This window comes from Aspergillus fumigatus, chromosome 6 (assembly GCF_000002655.1).
Source record: "Aspergillus fumigatus Af293 chromosome 6, whole genome shotgun sequence".
Taxonomy (NCBI): domain Eukaryota; kingdom Fungi; phylum Ascomycota; class Eurotiomycetes; order Eurotiales; family Aspergillaceae; genus Aspergillus; species Aspergillus fumigatus.
Window position 1 is genome coordinate 1,435,808 of NC_007199.1, and position 22,564 is coordinate 1,458,371.

The 22,564-nt window shown below is 51.4% G+C and overlaps 10 protein-coding genes across 10 annotated transcripts; 5 read left to right on the top strand and 5 right to left on the bottom strand.

The window, feature by feature from the left end:
• Nucleotides 1-154: 154 nt before the first annotated feature.
• Nucleotides 155-622, top strand: AFUA_6G06600 (uncharacterized protein; the record flags this gene model as incomplete). The annotated part of the gene is made up of 1 exon (XM_745459.1): nt 155-622. One exon carries the CDS (start codon nt 155-157, stop codon nt 620-622), a length of 468 nt encoding a protein of 155 aa, XP_750552.1.
• A 681-nt stretch (nt 623-1,303) lies between these two features.
• AFUA_6G06610 (uncharacterized protein) lies at nt 1,304-2,649 on the bottom strand (the record flags this gene model as incomplete). The annotated part of the gene is made up of 3 exons (XM_077804999.1): nt 1,304-2,361; nt 2,426-2,491; nt 2,577-2,649. 3 exons carry the CDS (start codon nt 2,647-2,649, stop codon nt 1,304-1,306), a joined length of 1,197 nt encoding a protein of 398 aa, XP_077661132.1.
• A 1,329-nt stretch (nt 2,650-3,978) lies between these two features.
• Nucleotides 3,979-4,503, top strand: AFUA_6G06620 (putative COPII vesicles protein Yip3; the record flags this gene model as incomplete). Its single annotated transcript, XM_745461.1, has 1 exon — nt 3,979-4,503. The coding sequence occupies one exon, from the start codon at nt 3,979-3,981 to the stop codon at nt 4,501-4,503; it is 525 nt and encodes a 174-aa protein (XP_750554.1).
• Nucleotides 4,504-4,598: 95 nt separating this feature from the next.
• On the top strand, nt 4,599-5,705 carry AFUA_6G06630 (uncharacterized protein; the record flags this gene model as incomplete). The annotated part of the gene is made up of 1 exon (XM_745462.1): nt 4,599-5,705. The coding sequence occupies one exon, from the start codon at nt 4,599-4,601 to the stop codon at nt 5,703-5,705; it is 1,107 nt and encodes a 368-aa protein (XP_750555.1).
• A 207-nt stretch (nt 5,706-5,912) lies between these two features.
• AFUA_6G06640 (Frag1/DRAM/Sfk1 family protein) lies at nt 5,913-8,108 on the top strand (the record flags this gene model as incomplete). The annotated part of the gene is made up of 6 exons (XM_745463.2): nt 5,913-6,835; nt 6,906-7,082; nt 7,142-7,223; nt 7,288-7,557; nt 7,609-7,814; nt 7,864-8,108. The coding sequence occupies exons 2-6, from the start codon at nt 7,028-7,030 to the stop codon at nt 8,106-8,108; spliced, it is 858 nt and encodes a 285-aa protein (XP_750556.1). The 5' UTR covers nt 5,913-6,835; nt 6,906-7,027.
• Nucleotides 8,109-8,428: 320 nt separating this feature from the next.
• Nucleotides 8,429-10,033, bottom strand: ptyA (tyrosine-protein phosphatase; the record flags this gene model as incomplete). Its single annotated transcript, XM_077805000.1, has 5 exons — nt 9,473-10,033; nt 9,375-9,411; nt 9,242-9,321; nt 8,997-9,188; nt 8,429-8,924 (listed from the first exon to the last, which is right to left on the bottom strand). Exons 1-5 carry the CDS (start codon nt 9,589-9,591, stop codon nt 8,429-8,431), a joined length of 924 nt encoding a protein of 307 aa, XP_077661133.1. The 5' UTR covers nt 9,592-10,033.
• Nucleotides 10,034-10,121: 88 nt separating this feature from the next.
• lacC (glycoside hydrolase family 35 protein) lies at nt 10,122-13,434 on the bottom strand. Its single transcript, XM_745465.2, has 4 exons — nt 13,169-13,434; nt 12,025-13,101; nt 11,475-11,973; nt 10,122-11,415 (listed from the first exon to the last, which is right to left on the bottom strand). The coding sequence occupies exons 1-4, from the start codon at nt 13,407-13,409 to the stop codon at nt 10,281-10,283; spliced, it is 2,952 nt and encodes a 983-aa protein (XP_750558.1). The 5' UTR covers nt 13,410-13,434; the 3' UTR covers nt 10,122-10,280.
• An 801-nt stretch (nt 13,435-14,235) lies between these two features.
• On the bottom strand, nt 14,236-17,059 carry AFUA_6G06670 (uncharacterized protein; the record flags this gene model as incomplete). The annotated part of the gene is made up of 4 exons (XM_745466.2): nt 14,236-15,299; nt 15,352-16,755; nt 16,826-16,909; nt 16,981-17,059. 4 exons carry the CDS (start codon nt 17,057-17,059, stop codon nt 14,236-14,238), a joined length of 2,631 nt encoding a protein of 876 aa, XP_750559.2.
• An 815-nt stretch (nt 17,060-17,874) lies between these two features.
• Nucleotides 17,875-19,968, bottom strand: AFUA_6G06680 (putative MFS transporter; the record flags this gene model as incomplete). The annotated part of the gene is made up of 7 exons (XM_745467.2): nt 17,875-17,945; nt 18,006-18,173; nt 18,241-18,649; nt 18,704-19,216; nt 19,267-19,582; nt 19,691-19,844; nt 19,923-19,968. 7 exons carry the CDS (start codon nt 19,966-19,968, stop codon nt 17,875-17,877), a joined length of 1,677 nt encoding a protein of 558 aa, XP_750560.2.
• A 1,581-nt stretch (nt 19,969-21,549) lies between these two features.
• AFUA_6G06690 (CFEM domain-containing protein) lies at nt 21,550-22,508 on the top strand (the record flags this gene model as incomplete). The annotated part of the gene is made up of 3 exons (XM_077805001.1): nt 21,550-21,825; nt 21,920-22,049; nt 22,156-22,508. The coding sequence occupies exons 1-3, from the start codon at nt 21,739-21,741 to the stop codon at nt 22,506-22,508; spliced, it is 570 nt and encodes a 189-aa protein (XP_077661134.1). The 5' UTR covers nt 21,550-21,738.
• Nucleotides 22,509-22,564: the final 56 nt, after the last annotated feature.

Genomic DNA, 22,564 nt, shown 5'->3' on the forward strand with positions numbered 1-22,564 from the left:
GCGCACAGAAAGACGCCTGAGGGACAAATATTGCATTCTCAATCTGGGTCCATACTTCAGCAGCTACCTCTGCCTTGCTCCAGGCAACTTTAGCTTGAAGCTCGATTCTTTACCCTGAGGAATTTCAGGGTCGTCCCAACATCGATTGGCAAAAATGGGCTGGTTTGATGGAAGGTCGTCGACTTCGTCTTCTCGTCATGTTCGCCGACGCTCCCCGTCTCGTCGATCTGTCTATTCGACATCGCACTCTCGCCATTCAGCGCCATCGATTTTCAGCCTAGGTGGCTACAGTCGTGCTGGTCGTTCAAGCCCATCGGTGCTGTCCTCGTCATCTTCGAGACGCGCACGGCCTAGAGCTGGGTTTATCCAGCGTGTAATCCACTATATCAAGCGCCTCTTCCGCGACATCTACAACTATGCGCGCCGTCACCCTGCAAAAGTCTTGTTCATGGTCATCATCCCTCTGCTCACGAGTGGCGTACTGCAGAAACTACTGGCCATGATCGGTATCCGCCTACCGCATAGTCTAGGTGGTCACTCCTCCCGTGCTAGAAGGGTCAGCGAGAGTGGCATGAGTGACAATCTCAATGGACTCATGAACATCGCTAAAATGTTCCTGTAGTATTGAGGGACCCATCAGACCCGGTGAAGCTCAGCCACAATTGACTATAAGCTTTGACGCGGCCATACCTGCCGAATGGCGATATGAAGAATACCTACGAACGATCATGACTACGACTATGACGATGATTACATGTACTCGATTTGCATTATTGATGTTTTGTTTCTTTCCGACAACAGGTTGATGATCTATACCAGCTATTATCGGGAGGCTGCCTGCAATGTTGCCTGCAATGTCATACTTTGAAGCTTACACATGCGTCCTGGTAAACAATGCTTTTCCACTCAAGGTCTTTATGGCTCGGGTTGCGTATCTTCGCAGCTGCGTCGCTGTAGCCACTCTTTTCTGGTTGAAACGTTGCAACGGGATTGGGTCTGGTCGCGACCGGATAAGTGAAGGGCGAAGGTTAGTGAAAAGCAAGCAGCATTCAATGGACACAGCCGCTGCCCAGCGGCATTCTACTAGACAATGAACGTAACTGCAGCAACTATCAAAGTTAACTTCCTGCGAAGATGAAGGTGTCGCGTGGCATAAGATGTGTTGTAGAAGCTATTTTTTTTTTTACGTCTAAAATTGATATACATGTATACAATGATTTCTCGCCGATAATGCTTCAAAAAGAGTAGTATAAGCCAAGGCTTGACCTTGACAATTGCGCGTCCATCCTGAGGACAGACTGACTTAGGACCTTTGTGACCGTTTCCCTCTCCGTCTAGACGCGCCGCCATTGGTCCTGAGAGCAGAACTGCTGCTATCCTGGACCTCCTGCTCCGTGGCCTCTGCAGATTCTTCTTCAGCGTCCACTTCGTGCTCTCCCGTGGTCGAAGCTCCGGTCAGTTTGCCCACGGTCTGCTGGTACAACCAAATCGGGACGCGGAACATCATTGTGTCGCGGATAGTTGGCCGCTGAATCTCATCAACGTCCAGCAGGTATTCCTGGCGATCTCCGTCCTCGGTCTCCTCTTCGAGGAAGACATTTCCAACGGAATCGACGATCAAGACCTTGCCATTTTCAGCGATAACCCGTTTCCTCTCGCCAGTCGGCTGGACGGACTCAGTGGTGGGTGTTGCAGTGCCGGAGCCGCGAGGTGATGCCTTTGAGCCTTTCTTGCTTTCCTTGCGGTTCTCGCGCTCCATCATGCGCTTCTGGCGCCGGTTCATAGGGATTGCAGTTGCCTCTCCTTGTTCGGGAGGTGGAGGAGGGACGGCAGTGCTGGTGGAGTCGACGCCAGGAATACCACGGATGCCAAGTTCATCACCCCAGGCGGCCCTTCTTGCTTGGCGAATATACCGGTCGACGAATTCCCGTTGCCGCTTCCAACTGAGGACGAGCGCGGCGTAATGCGCACCACCACCGAAAACAAGAAAGAGCCCAACAAGCACGCTTCCTAGACCCGGACGGTATCGAGAATAGTAGTAACCGGTGCCCTTCCACTTGGGAAAGCCATTCTTCAAGAAGTGATCGTAACGCTCACGACTGGGTCCGCGGAGGATGTTGGCAACGGTGTTCAAGCGAGCAGCCCGTTCATGGGCCTCCTTGACAGCGGCAGCAATTTCGCGCTGGGAGGGACCCTTGCTGACATGGACGCCCTGCTTGGTAGTTTTGGCCTTGCCCTTGTCCTTGGAACGGTTGGCGATGAAGGATCGCTTGACCTTGTCGGGGTGGAGAAGTCTGGATTTCTTGCGGTAGGCCTTGTTCAATTCGTCCTGGTTGGCATTGGGACTCACACCGAGGAAGTCTATTAGGAAAGGAGGGAATGAGACATGGATGCACAGATGAGAGACAGGGGAAGAAGGGCGTACCGTAAAAGGTCACATTAGCACCTTCAGTGGCTGCGACTTCGTCGTTCAGTCGGAAAATTTCATAATCTTAACAATTTAGCATTGATGCGACAATTTTTTTGTTCCCAAGGAAATCCATGGCGATACAAAGGGGAAGAATAAGAGGACAAACCTTCTTTAGTCCAAGCAGCAGCAAGTACCACTAGAACAGCAAACACAAACAAGCGGAGAGTAAGAGGCTTCATGATGGGCACAGAGGGGAAGCGGTCAATGCCGCAATGGCCCGAACAAAGAATCAAATAGAAGTCTAGACTTGACTCTCCTCAGGATAACAAGTCCTGCACAAAAAGTTTGAGAAATGGTGGAATGAGCGTCACACATGAATTAGAGTTACCGCTTTTGGTAAACTATGATCTGTCCACAATCCACCTATGATACATCGAAAGGCGGTGGGCTGTAATACGGCTGTACAGGGTAAGATACATCTTCCTGACGGGGAGTCCAGCTGCCTTCGTGACTATCTACTCCGTAGATCAATATGAAGGCATCAAGTACTTCATTGACACGATTATCGCTGAAGGCTACGTGTGATCCACTCTACAGAGGGGGCAAAAAAACGTGGACCAATAATGGGAATGGTATTGAAGCCTTAGACATGGGGAGAAAATGAATCCGGTACGAAGATGAGGGGTTCCAACACCCATCCTTATTCTAGTTGTGATGAATTCGATGGGGATGATTTGATCAAGACGAACAATTGGAGGCCAAAGTGTGTGGGTTTAAATGCAAGCATTCCCTGGCACAGAAGTCTCGTAGACTCCCTTCTTTTCTGTCCTTGCCTATAGATAGTCCAGTCTACGGAGTACATATGTACTGGGGCATCTGGAGGCATCTATTCTGGCAGACCGGTCAAGGGGGAAAGGTTTCAATCATGGGGGAGGCTTAATCCGAGCGAGACGTTGCTGTTTCCTTTCATCTGATTTCTGCAATTTCTCGTTCGCAGTTCGGCTTTCGTAACTCGACCCAGAGTCTACCAGCAGCTTGAGACTGTGGACTCTTCCGCTTCCAGGCACCGACCACTTCTATTATTAGGATCGTGGGAAGTGTAAAGCGCAGTCAAAAGTGACCTCACACCGTGACGGCTGCCATTATCATCAAAGTCTAAGGACTGATAGGGAAAACCAAGAGTCCTTGATCCCCTCAGTATCTTGAATCTTCAGGGATTCAGTCTGGTCCATAGCAAGTCTTGGACGGCGGTGACCAAAAGCGCTAAGGTTGTAAAGGCTAAGAGCCCCTTGTGCCTGTTGCAGCGCCGGAACCAAAATTACGACCCAAATGGGGCTAGGCTGAAGGTTCCAATGATTTTTCTCTCTCCAGGCTTCCTCATATCTTCCGGCCAGATAGATCTGTCAACTTTGCCTTCACTTACCACCCCTTTTTACGAAGTACTTCTCTGCTCATTGACTCGATTCACGGCTACTTCTTGTCTCCTAATCCTTTTCAATTTTTCCTGGCCGTCAGTTACTACTTCAGAGTTTATATCCATCCACAAATCCTCCTACAACCAATTCACAATGAGTCCAATTCAGTTCCCCATTGACGCGATTGCCTCGCGATTCGGTGATCGCTTCAATAGCGTCCGCGCGCAATCTCTTACCTCGCGTTTCTCCAACCTCCGACCAATCTCGGAGTTCCTCGATGTCAAGCGCCTCTCGAAGCCTGCCAATTTTGGCGAGGTTCAAAGCCGTGTGAACTACAACCTGGCCTATTTCTCGAGCAACTATGCCGCCGTCTTTGTCATGCTCAGCATATACAGCTTGCTGACCAATCTGTCGTTGCTTCTTGTCATCCTGTTGGTTGCTGGTGGTCTGTATGGAATCGGCAAGCTCCAGGGCCGTGATCTTGACTTGGGCTTTGCACGATTCACCACCTCTCAGCTGTACACCGGTCTGCTGATTGTTGCGGTTCCTCTGGGTCTTTATGCTTCCCCCATCGCCACTGCGCTCTGGCTGATTGGAGCCACTGGCGTGACTGTCTTCGGTCACGCCGCATTTATGGATAAGCCAATCGAGAATGCTTTTTCCGAGGAGGCGGTCTAGGTGGTCGGCCGCGAGCTCCTTACGGTATGCCCCGATGGGGAAGACCACCGGGGGCACGAGTGGGGAGATCCAGCGGGAGACAGGCGGCTCAGTGGATGGATATTAATAATGTGCGGATTCAGGAAATTGATTGCGGGGCCGAAGAGGAATACCTTCTGCGACCTGGTCGCGCTTTGTATGCTGCTGAACAACGGAGGAATGGGTGGCCGAGGCGCAATGAGGACTACGACGCATCTGCTGGTGATGTGCACTCGGTCGACGGCATAGACTTGGATCTGGACGACGATTCGGACAGCACAGTGGCATATGCAGTGCAATTAGCGATGAAAGACGATGAAGAGTGGCTGGTAGACAAGGCCCTGGAACGGATACGGCGTGCGCAGTTACTGGGCCAGAAGAATGTACGACTTTCACAGCGGGAGTTGGACGCCCTCGAACGAAAACGGATGCAAACTAGCGGTATGGAAGACGTCGGACAGAGAAACAAGGTTCCCAAGGCAGCGTCTGTCGCCAGCAGACCCCTGAGGCCCGTAGAGAGCTCCACAAACGGGGGACTGGGAAATCTCTGGACAATGCGGCATGGATCTAGCGCCCCAAACGGTAGCATACCGCGTACCTTTGTGGCGGACAAGAAGGAGATGTATGAATCGAGGGCGCGGGCCTCGGGAGCGTCGGCCAGGGACGATTCTCCTGTACTACTACGCACGTCCACAGTGCCTAACCTGCAACCTCGAATGTCGGGGCCTCCGACTTACTCATCCGTTCCACGCGATTCTCGGTCGGAGGTTCCCCTCACCTACCCCAGCCCTCGTCCACCGGCGACCTTCCAGAACCCTCCATATGCACGCATCCTTCCTCACGGGCCACAATGGGTGCCTTCGTACCAGGCATCGTATGCTTTGGCAACCGTCCCTGCGGGATCTCAAAGCCATCCGGGCCATATGGCATACCCGGCAACTCCCGCGTCTGTTCTTGGCGATCGCCATCCGCTGAGTCGTCAGCATGTGTCCTTGAATTCGACCAGGGGCGATTTGAGCAGCGCAGCTGACGAAGAAGAAGACAGTGAATCCGACAATGACGGTGATAGGATACACATTGTGGATGTGGTGCGACGAAAAGTGCCAATTGGTCTTCAGAGACGGCCTTCTGCAGCCGGCGGGGCCGGTGCCAGAGCAGTTCACCCACGATCTCGACGTTCTTGAAAGTATACAAACATGCCCCCCCCCCCCCCCCCCCCGGCTCTGTGCCCCTTCATTTCCTTTTTCCTTTATCTGGTGGAGACGTCTTCGATGGATTGTGCCTTTCTGTGTCTCTTGTGTGTTTCGGTTGGGGCGGCCCAGTGGGTATTTGGCAAACAAAATCGTATGGAGTTCTGAATTAGAGCGGTGACTGTGTTCAAGGTTACATTAATTTCTCAGTTTCTGATCAATTCTAAGCAATAAACTATGTGATGAAGCGCAGCCGTGGACGACAGCACCTGGTGTCAGTATCAGTATCGTGTAACCGGGATGCGATCCCGATTTAGTTTGTGCACATGGCAGAACTGTGCAGCCAATGTATGAAAAGCGTGCAACTACAGGATAGATGGCTTTCAGAGTGATCGACAAGGATATGCGGACGGTAGAAAATATTTTAAGGGCCAGAAGGATAAGGTGGTTTGTGGCTGAGACTGTGCACCCAAAGGTGACAATTTGCTGCCTATTTTGTGCACTCTTAGGTATAATTGAGTAATCTACGGAGCACAGCCAAGATCTTCAACAAGATGGTCGTCGACACAAAGAAAAAGAAAGATAAAGATGAGCCCGAATAGCCAATGCATCATGATAGACCATAATTGAGAGGTACACAGCACAGTCTTCTGGTCGTTCGGTTGCATTGCGGAAGACGGACAATGGCTCTGCCCGATGACGTAGATGGACTGACCGGGTGGTGAAATCATTCGTGAATCCTTCGGGATATAATTATTTATATGGAGGGAGGCTAAAGGATTCATGATCGGCGTGCAGAGTATCCAAGGCCAGTTCTGTTGGCTTTTTCCCCCTTCTCCTTACCTTTTTAACTTCTCTTTGGCTTCAGGCCGCTAGGCCAACACCATATTTGTTTATCAATACATCCTTGACTAAACCACGCAGGGTCTGCCTTGTTTACGCATCCCTTGATTCTCGATTACAATTGAGCCACAAACAGCCGACAGAACTAGGCCAAACAGCTATAGAGTCAATTGAAGTGATTGTCGTCATCCACACATTACATCTACTGTTGCCTGAAGTATTCGTCAAGCCAAGCTTTCCACATCCCATGAGTTTGACCTAAGCCACATCCGCTGTATCCGGTGCGCCCAATCCCGATTCTCATTTAAAGTGAAGAATAGCTTGAACTGATCATATTGATAAGTGTTGTAGTATTGCCAGAGCAGAGAGCCGGCTCGTTCTTTTGAGGTCGAACTTGTCCCTTTTGTCTTCCAATTGTGTCGCCGACGTCGACATCTTGATCGAAACAACCAATAAAAGATCGGCATAACGACATGTGGATTATATCATTTTGGATCTTTCCGGTGATATCGGCTGGCATGTGGCTTGGTAAGGAAACTTTACCACCGAACCGGTCAAATAGATACTAACTTGACGGTATCGTATAGCCATGCTGCTTGCGATGCTGGGAAACTGGGCTGTAATTGGGACGCCTATCTACCCCAGCATGGAAGCCGGACAAACCATTGCGTATGTCGTCGTTTTGTCCTCGCTTGCGCATGCAGTTCATTTTGACGCTGATCAAGGACGATAGATATATATCTGACATTGGAGCGCAGGGGTTGAAACCTCTGTTCATCACAGGCAGCGTCATCACCGTTGTCTTCTTGGATTTGTCCTTCGTTTCTGAACGCTGGCTGCGACACTCCGGCCAGTTGGTGCCGAACAAGGGCTGGTTTGACAAGTTCTGCGCTGTCGCTTCGATATTCTTCGCGGTCGCCGGCGCACTGGGATTGATCCTGCTCGCGTGCTACGATACGCTGCGTCATCCGCATTTTCACAATGGATTCCTGCTCATGTTCCTGTAAGCGGCATCTCTGCGGGTTTGGAGAAAATAAGGTACTGATTACTTTAGTGTCGGATACCTGATCAGTGCGGTGCTCATCTGCATCGAGTATCTGTGGCTGGGGATCTTCTATCGCTCGCAGCATCGCATCTTATTCGCGAGCTTTGTGATCAAACTTGCGTTTGTGATCATCGAAGTCGCATTAGCCATTGCATTTGGTATCTGCACTCGCCGCAGTTCTGGCAAGAAAAACGTGGCCGCTATCTTGGAATGGGGTATGTTTTGAATTCCTGCCTCGCTTATTCTCGGTGCTAATATCTGCAGTTATTGCTTTCATTTTCACCGGGTATATCCTCTCGTTTGTGGTCGATCTTCTACCCTCTGTGCGAACACGGCACCACATCCCTCAGGGCGAAAAGCGCCTCGAAATGGCCCACGAGGGGCCCAATGCTCCTCATCCTCATCGCAACGGAGCCAGTGGAGGCTACGTGGTTGAGGAGCCCCTGACGAGGGATTCTACCGGCCCCAACGCCAACTTCTACCGCGGGCAGCGTTCCACCGGTTACTGAAACGGGCGTTCTTGACGATAAACACGATACACTTTGATGATAGCCCTGTTCTCATTTTGATTTGATTTGTTATGATATGCTGCTGATTGTACAACACTGCATTGGATATGCTAGATAAAGATACCTTGTCCCTAATGGTTTGCTGATACATGGGTATACAACGCCTTAATCATATTATATTATATAATTGCTCATTTGTCTGAAGTTGCGAAGTCTAGAGTGCATCCATTGTATCCGCCCATAATTACAAATATCGTATCCCAGCTAAATGTACATCTATTATCTATTATCAGATCGACTAATCGAAGAAAAACCGAAAACTACGCGAGCAACTGCTGCCTGATCAACTCCTGCTTCTCACGATCAATCCCAACAGACGTCAGATACCCTCCAACGCCACCGTATTTCGCATCTAGATGCGCCCGGATCTGCTGCGTAAACTCCGGCGGACATTTCGTGTACTCCTCATTCAAGCCCAGCACACGGATCTCCTTCATGCGCTCCTCGAACTCAACGACCAGCTCCGGCTCCGACTTGACGTAGTCCGCGGCGATCGCATCCGCCGACACCTCCGGCAGTAGGAGCAGCAGCAGAAGCACAATCAGACCCGTGCGGTCCTTGCCCTGCGTGCAGTGCACGAGGACCGGGTACGCCGCCGGCGACACGAGTAGCTCGAAGATCTCGCGCACCTCCGCCGTGCTGCTGTCCAGCGTGTCCTGGCCGAGTCCGATCAGGCCCCGCGGCGCCATGACCTGCTGGCCTATGATTGTCACCGCTTCGGTGCGGTAACCCGAGGCTACCAGAGCGAGGACTCGTCTATAGACATCAATAGCTGTACATTGTTCCACCAGGTGGCTAGAGGTGGGGGGGCGGGTGGGGGGAGCATACATGAGGTTATACCAGTCCAAGCGCCATAGTAGGGCGCGTTCGAATGCTCTGCCCGTTAGACTGATCAGGGAGCGCTGCACACCGGGGATCTCCACGAGATGCTCGTTTGCCTCTGAAGGAGGTAGAGATGGTTGTTCTGGGTCGAGAGCATCCTCGCCGCGACATTTGCGAGTGGCCATTTGGTGTTCGGTCCTGTCAACGTCAGTATCGGTATGCATTTACGACATCGCTTTTGCCGTCCATACATCGATCTTAGATCCAGAACAGTCGAAATGTGTAGTTCATCCGCTAGGCGCCGTCTATCTCGTTCAGAGGCATCGTCTAGCTGCTGTTTGTTAGCAATGGTCACTGCCAGTAGATCCTAAGTCTTATGCGCACCCTTGCACTCCGGAAAAGGACACCTTCTTTTAGGATGCTGTACCAAGCCATACACCGTTAGCGAATGTTATTTGAAAACGGTGTAATGTCAGGCATACCGCGATCCCATCAAATGATTGACCGACCGTCCGACATCGCGAAAGTTGATGATATTATCAAAGGGCCGATCCGCTGAGTCTAGATCGACGCTGGATTGGCGGGGGAGATTGGTGGCCATGGCGACTGCTGAGAGGATGGAATAAAGGAAAAGAGGAAGCTCAACTTATTTAAGAAGGGTGGACGAATATGGGTATCATAAAGCAAACGAGAACAAAATCCAAGAAGTGAGCTGATTAACCCATCAATCAGGATCAGCCAGCGGAAGCGAGGTTTAAGACAATAAGTCGGTTTGTTATCTAAAGTGCCAGACGGGTTATGGTCTTTCGCTCTTCATACAATGTCCATAACAAAGATGGACCGATGAAGCGATAAACTGATGGGACTTGGTCGCATCAACGACGGACTGGGGAGATGAAGATGTGAACAAAGATGAAGACGAGGGCGAGACGAGGATGAGGATAAGGATCAGGATGAAGGAGATACCAGATAGCCGGCCAAACAGACAGACAGACAGACAGACGATGGATTATTGGACAGAAAAGTCAGGATTAAGCATACTATGCGGATCCCCTCAAACTGGCGGTGGAGAGGAAAAGCCAGGAAAAATGGCACTAGTCACGGCCCGACGGCTTCTACTCCGGCTGGATCGTCGCTGGAATATAGAGTCGAATTCATTTAGTTCCGCTTCTTTATCTTCATGACTGTCTACTTGCACGAATATGTACAGCTGCTCGCTCTTAGCCGCAGTCTGACTGCGGCAACCCATACCCAGAAGCGACACGACATAACTTGACAGCGGCTCTGCCTTCATGCATACTGGCTTCGGTCTTTCCAGCCCGGCTGCAGATAGCCCCAGTCCTGATTGAAGTCGAACCCACTCCGATACTTTCCATACGCCACCAGCTCCACCTTGTCCAGCTTCGCACCCGCATCCGTCAATGCCCACATGCTGATCGCCAGCGTGTTCTCCCCGCGGTTGTTGATCACACCTGGCGGGAAGGGGAAGAGACTCTGCGGTCCGGTGTGGGGGAGGTAATGACCAAACTGATATCCGTTCATGAAGACCTGCACTACCGCTTTTGTGCCTTCGGGCGCGCCTAACTGGAGTCCGATGGGGACGTCCAGATCTTTATCGAGCTTCAGTTTGAACGTGGTGGTGTAGAAACGACCCTCGGCTCCCGATACCCCGTCTAGAGGGCTGCTCTTCGACGCGGATTTGGGTACCTTGTACCCGGGCAAATGCCAGCCCATGCGCTCACCATACAGTCCGCCCTCATTCATCGGTCCACGGACGGGGTCAATGTTCTTCTCGCCGCCGGCGTTACCTTGAATGCGCCAAGACGTAAAGTTGCCCCCTCCAATCAAGGTGGCACCCAGGATCCCTCGCGGGTTTTGAGTTCCCTTCGGCCTCACGCTGTTCTGATCATGGCCGGTATAATCAGTGACCACCGTTAAGACGTTGTCTTGATCCTTGAGAGATGAGCTGTTGAAAGTGAGGACCGCCGACGTCGCAGCAAGGTTAGGGCTGCCCGCGGATCCGCCAGCATACTGCCCGTTCACCCACGCTGCCCACCCAGCGGCTGCGCCGTTCTGCACAGTCACATTCGCGCCGGTCACGTTGCGTCCGTCGAAACGGCCACGGTAGACCTTGGTGCCCGCATGGTAGCCGTAGTCACCGGAGTAGAGAACGGGGAGAGAAAGCGGAGCGATCGCATTTACTGAGGTGGTCTTGTTGCAAACAGTCCATTTGGAATCGTCGTAATCCGGCTGGATCTCCGGAAGGGTGTCTTGGGCCTTCCAGGAGTCCAACGAAGGAAGTTGAATCTTAACATCTTCCGCTCCAGGCGCTGTTCCGATCAGACTTCCGTACGCAGTCTTTCTGGTCTCGATTGTCTTCCCATTCCACTTGATTTTCTTGACCTGGGAGTTACCAGTGTACACTCTGCCCTTACGGTCAGTGTCTCTCATGACAAAGGAGGCATAACCGTTCAGTTTACTCACTCAATAGATGTGGTGTTTGCGTTGTCACCAGTGATCTCCACAGTACCGTGGTTGACGGAAGCCCCGCGAACCAGGTACGGTCCTTGAACCAGTATATGCTCGTTGGGGGCGACCTGCGGGCTTGATGTGGTCGGAGGCGCAAAGAAATTCCAGGCAGACTCTTTGTCAAGAAAGTAGGCCAGCACACCGTTGGAGAACTTCACGGCAGTGACACCCTTTCCCTGCGTGTAGGAATACTGCGTACCGTAGCTCGATTCCGAGGTAGTGAGGTTGCTATTGCCGTATGTTTGGAAGGCGAGCTTCGGTTCATCCTTGAACACGAAGGTCCCCTTCTGGCCGACATTTAAGTAGAAGACAAGGACATTTACATCGAGGTTGGCGTATGTCAGGACTTCAGCGGATGAAAACAGGAGAGTCGAGTTGGTCCCGAAATTGTAGTCGGTCACTATAATCTTGCTCTGGCGACCATTGAGCTCGATGTCTGGGATGGAGATGGCACCTAGGTCCGGTTAGCAACAAGTCAGGGAGAAACTGCACGCGAGCGCCATACCGGCGGAGGTGGTGACGTTGAGGGTAAAGGTTGTCACATCGCGAGTTGAGCTGGTGCTGTGTGCAAGCACGTAGAATCCGGCGTTTGTGTCGGGATTTCTAAGCGACCAGGTGTAGATGCTACTGTCGCTCGTATAACCAGTACCATTACCTTCCATATAGGTCTTCAAGAGGTCTTTCGACACACGGGTGAAGAGTCCAATAAGCTTGGTTTGTTTCAGCTTGTCGCGAATCTCGCGAGTCTCGCGGAGAGGAGCGGCATAGTCGTAGGAGGTGTACACGACTGGAGCGGCGCTATGGCCCCAGTTGGTCCCGCCGTAAGTCATGTAGATGCTATGCAATGTCACCCGAGAGCCGATGTTGTTCTTGTAGTAGACATCAGGGAACTCCGGCGACAGCTCCGTAGCGCAGGTGTCATAGAAAGATCCGCCCCAAGGCTGGAACCACCCACCCTCGAACTCGGGCAGATAACTCGGTTGCGTGAAGGAGTAGTTCTGGAACCATTGATGGTATGTCCGGACGAGATTGAAACCAGAGTTGGGATTGGTGCACGAGAGACCACCAGGGTACGAGTCCAGCCCATATATATTGACTGCACCTCCTACGTTGTGGTAGTCTGTCGACCAGCTGACGCCTCGCATGCCCTTCTCATTGTGAGAGCTTGGAACAACAATCCCAGCTTCCTCAAACACCTGCGCAATCTGTTTCATGTAGACAACCAGGGTATGGTTCGGATCGTACGTCGTCTCAACGAGCTCATTCTCGTGTTGATTGAGAATCACAGGCCCACCGTTGGTGATCTGGTTCTTCGCAATGATCTTGCCGACCTCCAATATCCACGGCCGCCATTTTTCGTAGTATGCCTCGTCGCTCGTCCGCTCGTTCCCCATCTGGCCGTTGGCTGCCCAAAGGGCAAAACCGCCAGCGGAGGTTTCTGCGTTGCAGTACGGGCCGGCGCGTGCAATCACATACAAACCCGCTTCTTTGGCATAATCGAACAACCGCTGGATGTCATGGGCTCCATTTTCAAAGTCGAACTCGCCCTCCGAGGCGCTGTGGAAGCTCCAAAAGAAGTACACTACCCTCGCCCTTTTAGTTCCCCGTCGGACTCACCCACGCATAATGCAGGATAAGACATATCATACCTGAGATGGCATTGAAGCCATTGGCCCGCAATTTCTGAAAGACATCCAACCACAGCTCCGGCACAGGAAGTCTCTGGTAGTGAAATTCACCTGAGAAGACAAACAATCGCTGTCCCTTGACGGACAGACTGTACTTGTCCCACGTCACATCGGTAGTCTTGCCATTATCCGTCCCTGACACCAAACCCTGGCCAGTCAAGATTCCCAGGAGGAGCAGAAACAGGAAGCTGAAGATTCGCATAGTTGCCTCGCCAATTGCGCCAGGGTGCAGCCGAGACTACTATCCTTGTCCATAGCTGCAGAATGTGCGACAGGATCCGCGACAATAAAAAGCTCGCATTGAATGAATGAGGCAACAACCATGTTCGGGTTTTCGCGACAGTGTTACTCCGGTGCTGTGTAGGGATTGGTGGATGTTCCTAATTGCACAGTTGTCGATCAGATGCAGCTAGGAAGCATGCATGATCCTTTTCCCCGACAAAAGCAGGGGAAGATCGACCGACGAGTGCGATTGGTGGTGATGGTCGTCTTGGGTAGGATTTAATCTATGAAATGCGGGGGAGAGGAAGAAGTCTCGGAGAGAAAATGAGAAATTATGGGGGATTGAGACATTGGGCTATGAAAGACCTCACAAAATGAATTCAACTGCTATTTCCGACTCGGTAGTTTCTCTCATCTATTCGTCTCGATTCATGCCGAAGGTTGAATGAACTAAAGCCGTTTCAATCGAAAGAAAGGCGATAGAATGATTCTGATCTCACCATGAGCTTCGACGGTTGCAATTGCTTCCGACTCTTACTGAAACGACACCCGTGTAACAGAAATATGAGAGAGATTTCATGAAATATGTACCGGTACCAATAACTAAAGTCACTAGAACAGATTGCGCCAGAAACCTTTGACCCCCCAATTAAGCCCCAAATTTCCGCCTCGATAACATTCTTCCCAATAAAACTCCCAAGGAGAAGACACGAGGTATAGAAAGGAAAGACCCAAAGCTCGGCCAATACAGAGACAAGAAGACAAAAAAAAAGGTATTACATATTAGTGCGTAAAGGCAGAGTGTATCACAAGTCCTCGGAGAACCGCGACTCACGACTACCGTTGGTGGCATGCTTACCAATGGCTGGGGGCGCAGGCAGCCCGTGTTCAGCGGCACTCTCTCGCAGTTCTTCTTTTGTGGCAGTGGATGCGTTGGAGCCTTCAGGGTTGCGAACGCCAATCTCTGCAGGTTCTGAAGCGGTCCGGTGATCATCACTCGGCTTCGATACACCGTTAGTCTTGTTATCCTGGGAACCGCCAGAGACAATCTTCATGAAGCTGGATCTCAGGCGTGATGGCTTCCTGTTCTCACCAGTCTGCTCAGCTACGCCGCTTGAGCCTCGCCGCGTGGCGTCGTTTCCTAGACTGCCTTCGTCAACTGACATTCTCTGCTGCACTGTGGCAAGATCATTGCCTGTGACAGGGTGAGATCCGAGTGCCGCACCGCGTGAATCTGTCCCCGCCAGCGCCGCACCTCCGGCGAACCCTGTTCTTGCCCCCTCGCCTTCTCCCTCTCGTAGAGACTCATGTTCCGCGCCATTAGATCGGCGACCCACCCGGCCTTTGAACCAACTCTTGAGTCTAGATTCCCGTCTCTCAAGCCGATGTTCTTCCTCTCCGGCAGTCCCTAGCGCGACAATTTTCGCTTCATCTTCAGCAGGCTGGGGTTGTGCAGTGTCGATAATGACAGGCGCCTCGGCTTGGGTAGCGGCTTCAGTCGTAGCAGGTTCCGCTTGGGGAGCTTCAGCCTTGGGTGCTTCAATTTGGGGAGCTTCGGCCTGGGGAGCTTCGGCCTGGGGAGCTTCGGCCTGGGGAGCTTCGGCCTGGGGAGCTTTGGCTTGGGGGGCTTCGGCCTGGGGAGCTTCGGCCTGAGGGGCTTCGGCCGCAGGCGCAGCTTCCACCTGAGATGCAGCCTCAACCGGAGGAGTGGTGGGCTGAGGTGCAGGTGCAGGTGCCACTACACTGGGGCCACGATAATCAGTCTCAGCCGAAGGTTTTTGTTCAGTGTCTCGCGTTCGCTTCGACTTTCTCCACCAGGACCATGTCTTTTCTTCTGTAGTCTTCTCCTTCATCTGCCGCTTTTGAATCTCTGCGTCTGTGTGAGCTTGTCTGAACTCAAGTAGTCAAGCGGCTGAACATACCTAGCTGGCGTTTCTCTTCAGCCCTCGTTTCACGCTCCCGCTCACGTGTAATGGCCTCATATCGCTCCCTTTCTTCGGCATCCAGGCGAGCTTCCAATTCCCTGGCCCTCTGCTTCTCGGCACGATCCGTAATCTCATCGAAGGTTGGCTGAAGCCTTGAACGGGCGACTGCCTCAACGTCGGCCATATCTATGTATCTTTCAGTGCCGATATTGACTTTGTTGTACGGTCTGTAGGGCTCTTGTTCCTGGACCTCGCGTTGTGCGCGCTCAAGTGCGGCCTCCTCCCATTCTTTCTGCATCGATGGCGGAGGCCGGCCTGTTTCGTGGTAGACACGCATCTCCATATCTTGGATGGTCGCAGTGACGTTTCGCCTTGCGGCCTCCATCAAGTTGGCACGGTCTTTGGTTCTTTGTTCATCCACAGCATCGAGTCGCGATCGAAGGCTGGACATCTGGTGCCTGATCTCCCTTGATCGCTCGGCATCAGCAGCTGATGTCTCCGAGTCGACGGACGCTCTCCTGCGACGGATAGACAGGGTGGGCCGCTGAACATGCGGTTCAACCCCATAATATTCCTGATAAGTTGGTTCATTGATTTTAGCCAATTTCTCCGCAGCCCGCTGTTGAGCCGCTTCTTGCACTTTAACAGCCTGCTTAAGGGCCGCTGGATCGGACTTTGGAACGGCTCGCTGGGAGCGCATGCGGCTGAGGCCACGCTGAGCACCATAGAGGGCTGCGCTGGGCTCTCCAGTAGGTACTTCCTCTCTTTTCTCCGTGATTTCGTACATATCGTGTGCCATCGAGATAACAGCAGCTCGAAGCACGTCCTTTCGGTCTTGCTCCTCGAGACCAATAGGAGGGTGCTCAGTGTAAAGTTGCGCGTTGACATTGGACATGTGATGAATCCTGCTGGCTTCCATTGAGCTGTCAATACGTGCAAGTGGGTCTTCCACTTCTGGCGCAGGCTTCGCACTGCCAGCTGCTGAAGCAGCATAAGGCGCTTCACGAGCCATTGTAGGTTTGCTGGGTGCGGAGTCGGCCCTCTTCCTGCTGAGTCGGTACGCGCCGGTAGCAGCACGAAGTGCCTTGTCCCTGTCTGAGCTCTCCCGCTGGACATCATAGGCCTGGTCGGATGTCGTCGAGATGTCATATTTAAAGCCAGTGGCTACCGGAGGAAGACTCGTGATGGCTCTCCGGTCTCTAACTGCGGTAATGGCGGCTTTGTACCCTTCCGGGCTGGGTCGAGCCACGGGAGACTCAGCAGTTCGTCTGTCCTGGGTCTGATATCCTACTCCGCCGGGCCTGTCGGTTGTTAAGTTTTTGTGATGACTTCTCGCTTGGGCAAGAGCAGCGCTCGCTGATGCATGGCTGAGGTTGAGCGAGCCCGTCGCTTTCGGATCTCCTGTCATATGGAAACTATGGCGTCAGTAACAATCTAGTTTATCCCCGGGGATCCGGCGGTTATTCCTCACTGAATAGTTGCGATTCAAAGGTAGCGGGTTCCCGAACGGACAGTCTACGCTCGGGGTGTGTCACATAGAGTGCAGCTGTCGCAGCTGCCGAACAATCGCGTCAACGAGATAATCTTTTATCAAACGAAAGTGCAAGATATTCATCCATGACTTACCTTGATCAGCTAGCTGGGCAGACCGGGAACGCTGGATGGAGACGCTATGGACTCCAGGATGAGACTCAGTAGTAGCCATGATAAGATAAGGTCTGCGCCGTGATGCGGGGAGTATGAAAGAACGGCGGGTATAGGCATTCCTGATGGAAGAAAGTCAAAGGAAAAGAAAGAAGGTGGGAAAGAAGATGATGGGAGAGAAAAGAGATAATAGTGGTGACGGCCAGTGGGATGAACCAGCCGGAAGCTTAAGGGAAGAGAGTTGAGTACCGAGTGTGTCGTCTGTGACGTCGGTTGCAGAGGGCAAATCCACGGATGTTACCTCTCAACGATCATCGATCAAGCATTGAGCTTCGTCGATATCTCATCTCGCTGATGTCATGATGTCGACGTGATAAATAAATTTGAATTGTGATGAAGTTAGAAAGAGAAGAAGAACTAAGCTCAGAGTATTACACTCTAGTCGACAGTCTCTCACGGTCGAGTCATGATGCTTCCATCCCACGTTCACATTCCTGTCTCGGCCCTCTTCCGTTTTCAACCGTGACGAAAGATCTCACTAGTGTTCTATTATACTATATCTAAGATAACCGTCCCTGCAGATGGATCGTCTCCACTATTTTTCATTTTTGGCGGTTCACCGACTTAAACCAGTCTGATCTACGTCGATGTCACAAGCAAATCCGCTCGATTGAAGCATAGATTTGGATACACGCCGCTTTTAGTTCGAGTGCTTATCTAACACATGACCCAGAGATGCTAATAATACTCATAACAGGGCTTCAGATTGAGATATTAAAATTAGTGTAGGGCGCGCACATGGCGACTTATTAGGGTGTTATAAAACAATATTGCGCAGGCATTACTCCCGTTCTATCGTAAATCATCCGCCAAGGATTACCAGAGATGCAGCTTCTTCAAAATGTTGTAACGCGTGAAGAATGACCGATTTCGTTTCCCGAAAATATCTGAGTGGCCAAGTCAGCTGCCGATGTAAAAGCTTCGAGTAGCTTGAAAGGAATACTCACACATCGGAATGCTCAAGAGACAAACGCCCACCTGGATACTGGAGATAGCTAGGAATGCCGGTCTGATTCCATTTCTTATGAGCCAGTCATATGCGAAAAAAGTCAGAACGAAACTGAATATGTTCTTGAAGATCAATAAGCACGTGAACGCTTCAACGGCGATTTGACCTGTATCAAACGTCATCAGCAACAGTTGCCGCAGGCTTTTGTCGTATGGACGAAGGTTTCAACTCACGGTGTGCATCGACAATGTACAAGGCGCTCGCGACGGCACCCATGACCATTCCTATGATGACAAAAGCAAAGAAGACGTCCGGCACGAGCCACCCATATCGGTCCACGTCCTCCGCCACAATCCCAAACCCGTAGAGGCCAGTGCCGCTGAAGATCAGTTGGAAGATAACTAGCAGAATACGGAACTCGGGTTCGTATTTGCCTTTGTTGAGTTTTATCATGACCTTGTTCAACGAATCTGACAGGATGCCAGACAGTATCAGGCCTAAGATAGAGCCAATGAAGGCACCTGTATAGAGGTATCCTGTCTGCACCTCGTTGAACCATAGAGGAGGTCCCAGGAAGATGGCAGCCAGGACAACACCGATAAAGACAGTCCAACCAATGAGAACGCCTTGTATCAAGCAAGCCTGTGGCAGTCAGACATAGGCCTCATATATGAAATTGTGGGAGGGAGGATTTACCCAGAGGATACCAGGATGGAAGAATAGGGGAAAGGGTCTCAAAAGCAGTGTGAAAAAGTCCTCGTCTGTTTTCCGTCCATTGAATAGCTTGAGAGTTTCCCAGTACGTGGCCTTGCGAGGGAGTGTAGGTTCCTGACTGACACCATCTTCTCGTCGAGAGGGCTCCCCTTGCGGCTTCTCGTTGGTCCCAAGTACGGATTGCTTTTGCTCTCCAGATATCTGGCTCAATTCAGAAGTCGCATATCCAGCGGGCTGCAGTTGTGTATGTGAGTGGCTTCCATCAAGGCGGTCGCCGACATGCTCAAAGTCTGTGTTGAAATGGTCGGCGCGTCTGAAAGCCGTTTCTGGTATCAGGAAGAATGTCAGGGGCAGGCAAGCGGCAGTAAAGATCGCCACTAGGTAAAACGTCCATTGCCAACTAAGCGAGTGTGTGATCTTGCCAGCCAAAACCGGTGTGAGGAAGGCAGCGCCGAACACGGCAACATTCGATAAGGCCATCCGCTTGCCCCGTTCCTGGCGTAATTGTCAGACGAGATCCGTGAGGTAGCGCAGATGGAACCTACATGGACAAAGAATAGATCACCAACACAAGCATTCGTCAAAGCTTCGAATGGAGCCAATGCGACTCCTTGGATGATCCGGGCCCAGAGAAGGCTCTGATAATTCTGGCCGCTGCCCCCAGCCCATGCGCAGCTCACGACCATCAGAATATTTCCCAGGATGAAAAGATGTCGCTTGCCCCACACTCGTGCAGTCGGAACAATTAGCACACCAGCGACACCCACACCACAGAGGTGGTAGCCAGTGAGGAGAGCAACGGACGTGAAACTCTTCCCATAGTGAAGAGCAATGGTCACAGTGTTGGCGGCCATGAGCGAGCTGGTTGTTGCACATAGGACTGAAACGAAGCAAAGCGCGAATAGGATCAGATCACGCCACCATACCGGCCAATTCTAGCGGCGATTTTGTTTCAGTATGGAGCTTTACCAACCATAGCTTCTTCTACCTACCAGAGGATCGTTCGGGTCATCGCTTGGCTGTGGTACTAGAAGAATAGGAACGTCGCCGGAGCGATCGTACTTGAGGCGCGAATCGAGAGCGGTATTATCATCCCTTTCATCTTCGAGGATATAGGAAGTGCCTAGCCAAATGTTCAGAAATGGTGATTTCGATTGTACAAGTCTTCCTGTAAAGATGTAGACCAGACAATGGAACTTACCAGGGACATGGTCGAGTACCTTGTCCTCGAGCACACCTAGACCCATACTGATAGGGAGTGAGGGTCGGAAGGTATGTCAATCAAAGGCAATGCTCACTGGCTTGTGGGGGCAACAAATAGGTAGATACCTAGTATTACGGAGGTAACACGGGCTTGTGCCTGGCTAGAGGCTTGATTAAGCGACCAACATTACAACAATGACTTTGTAGAATAAGGAGTTCGGTGAACAATTGCGAAATTTCTGCCGAGGCGAGAGTGTAAGCCTAAGCTTTCTAACTTAGAACTGCGAGGGTGACGCGTTCTACGTCACAGGAGAAGGCTGCCTTTATGAATTGGGTGATCCTTCAAAGAGGGAATCCTCTACAGTGTCGATCAGTAGGAGTATGAGAGACGGAGTTGGTGGTCGCGGCTGTTAACAGAACTTGCGGAAGGTCACCTGATACAGACTTTCTTTGCCCAGCGATAAGTGACCAATATCCTCAGAATTGCCTGCTCGTTTTTGCTGTAACTATTGTCTGTTTGATATTTGATATCTACCTTAGTGTTTAGGTCTCACGCTGCTGTACTGTAGACCGATGGTCAATGTAAGGTACGCTGGGATACTCCGAGATACTAATATCTACAAGTGTCACACGTTGAGTGAAGACCAAAAATGGACCCCTTGCAGTTACGAGTTCAGCGATGACCATCAGAAAGAGTAGTGTGGACTGTAACGCAAAGCAATGAGCCCAAATACATTTGACGTGAGCCTTGACAAGACGATAATAGCAATTCATTGCCTCCTTTGTCAAGTGTTGCAATCAGAATCTAGTAACTAGTCGATTGACTGTTTTCCTCGTCAGATGGTCGAGGACGGAGGGGAAAGGGTCCGAGACTGGTGACAATTTTGGTGGAGCAACTGGGAAGTTTGGGAGAGGGAGGAACCTCGGGCTTGGTGGATTTAGAAGTCCAGGAGTCCAGGCTAGTGATTTCGCAGCTGTCGTGATAGGCTGATGGCTAAGTAGAATCTGGGGATGGGCCAGATTTTGGAGGAAAGAGGAGGCCGGTGGGGTCAAGCTGAGGGACTAGTTCATGATACATACATACCCATGACAAGCCAGAGGTCCAGTGCAAAGATGGAGTCATAACATTGAAAGACTCGGAGTAGGGAGTACTTTAACAGGGTTCTGAGTGTGGTTTCTCATTATAGGCTGATATTAGCATTTACGGAGTAATCTGTCAATAACTCCTCTCTTAGAGAGCTGGGCCCCTGTGTCTTACACGTAAGGTACGGCAGAAACCATGTTCCAGCGCCATGAATGATCCTTCGGATAAGCAACAGAAAGTATGCGAAAGCTACATATCCACTTCGGCCTGCGAACCCGATTCTTGCAGATTAACAACCATAAAAATAACTCAGGTAGGCATGAATAACAACAAGGAGTCTAGACGCTAGAACAGTAAATACCTAGGAGTAGTTCAATTCGACTGTGAAGGCTTGATCAATCGCACCTGAAGGGGGGGAAAGCAATGGAAAACTGGAAGAAACTAGAAAATGAACTAGCCATCAGAGTACCACACATCCCTTCCCAGGCATGATTATCATTCGCTGCATACAAGATTAGGCTGTACTACAACATCCATCAGCCTACAGAGTACTCCCTCCTGTGAGATCGTCGCGCCAGTTACCACCCACTCCATCTTGTTTCCACTCTTTCTGACCTTGTCCCCTCACCCACGCTTCTACATCTTCATCGATCTTACTCTTAAGTCCTTCCTGAGATACAGATCCTCCGTTCCTAGCACAGTTCCAAAGCATCTTAGCTAAATTCATATAATGAAGTTTTTCTCTGTCTCCCTTGCTCTTGCGGCATGCCTGAGCATGGCAGCTGCCCAGGGCCTTGACGGTCTGCCAGATTGTGCTGTAAGTGTTGCCTCCAGTTCATGTGTTCACAATGCTACAGAACTGTTTCTTCGGTGCAGACTGATTGGTACGCGTTACTGATGTCCTGAGATAGAAATCATGCGCTACGAATTCCATCCCCGCCAGCTGCGGTCTTGACGTGAAGTGCATCTGCACCGATTCGTCCTTCATTTCTGGTATTTCCTGCTGCGTTCTCCAATCATGCGGTCCGGACCAGCAGCAGGGTAAGTTCTCGTTCTTGCTGTTCTCGAAACTCTGCACGCCTACACATGGCCCTTGATTCTCCTCTACGATACCCTACAGAAGATGCTCACCCATTCTTTCCCACAGCCGCCGTCGAGTTTGCGAACCGGATATGTAAAACCGCCGGTGTGACCAACATGCCTCAGTCTCCCAGCTGCGCCAACACAACTCAATCTGCCACTGGCACGGCCTCTAAATCCTCTACAGCCACTTCTGGTTCTTCCACCGAGTCTAATGCCTCCCAGACCGCTGCCACTGCAACCACTTCTACTACTCCTCCCACGTCTCCCACTTCTCCCACTTCTACCACTGGCTCCACGACCTCGTCTGCTGCTTCGACCACCAACACCACTACCGGGGCCGCCGTCACCCAGCACAAGGACATTGGTCTCATTGCGCTTGCCGGTGCGGCGCTTGCGGCTTTCGGCTTGCTCGCCTAGGTGTCGTGGGATTCGCGTCATGGCTGGACTGTTTGTCATTCTTGACGAAATACAAA

Bases quoted from the DNA above. Each gene is read 5' to 3' on its own strand.
- lacC (XM_745465.2), bottom strand. From the start codon at position 13,409: ATGCGAATCTTCAGCTTCCTGTTTCTGCTCCTCCTGGGAATCTTGACT. The intron at 13,102-13,168 runs GTATGATATGTC...GGGCGAGGGTAG, and splicing joins TGGCTTCAATGCCATCTCAG to TGTACTTCTTTTGGAGCTTC. The intron at 11,416-11,474 runs GTGAGTAAACTG...CCGTAAGGGCAG, and splicing joins GCAAACACCACATCTATTGA to AGTGTACACTGGTAACTCCC.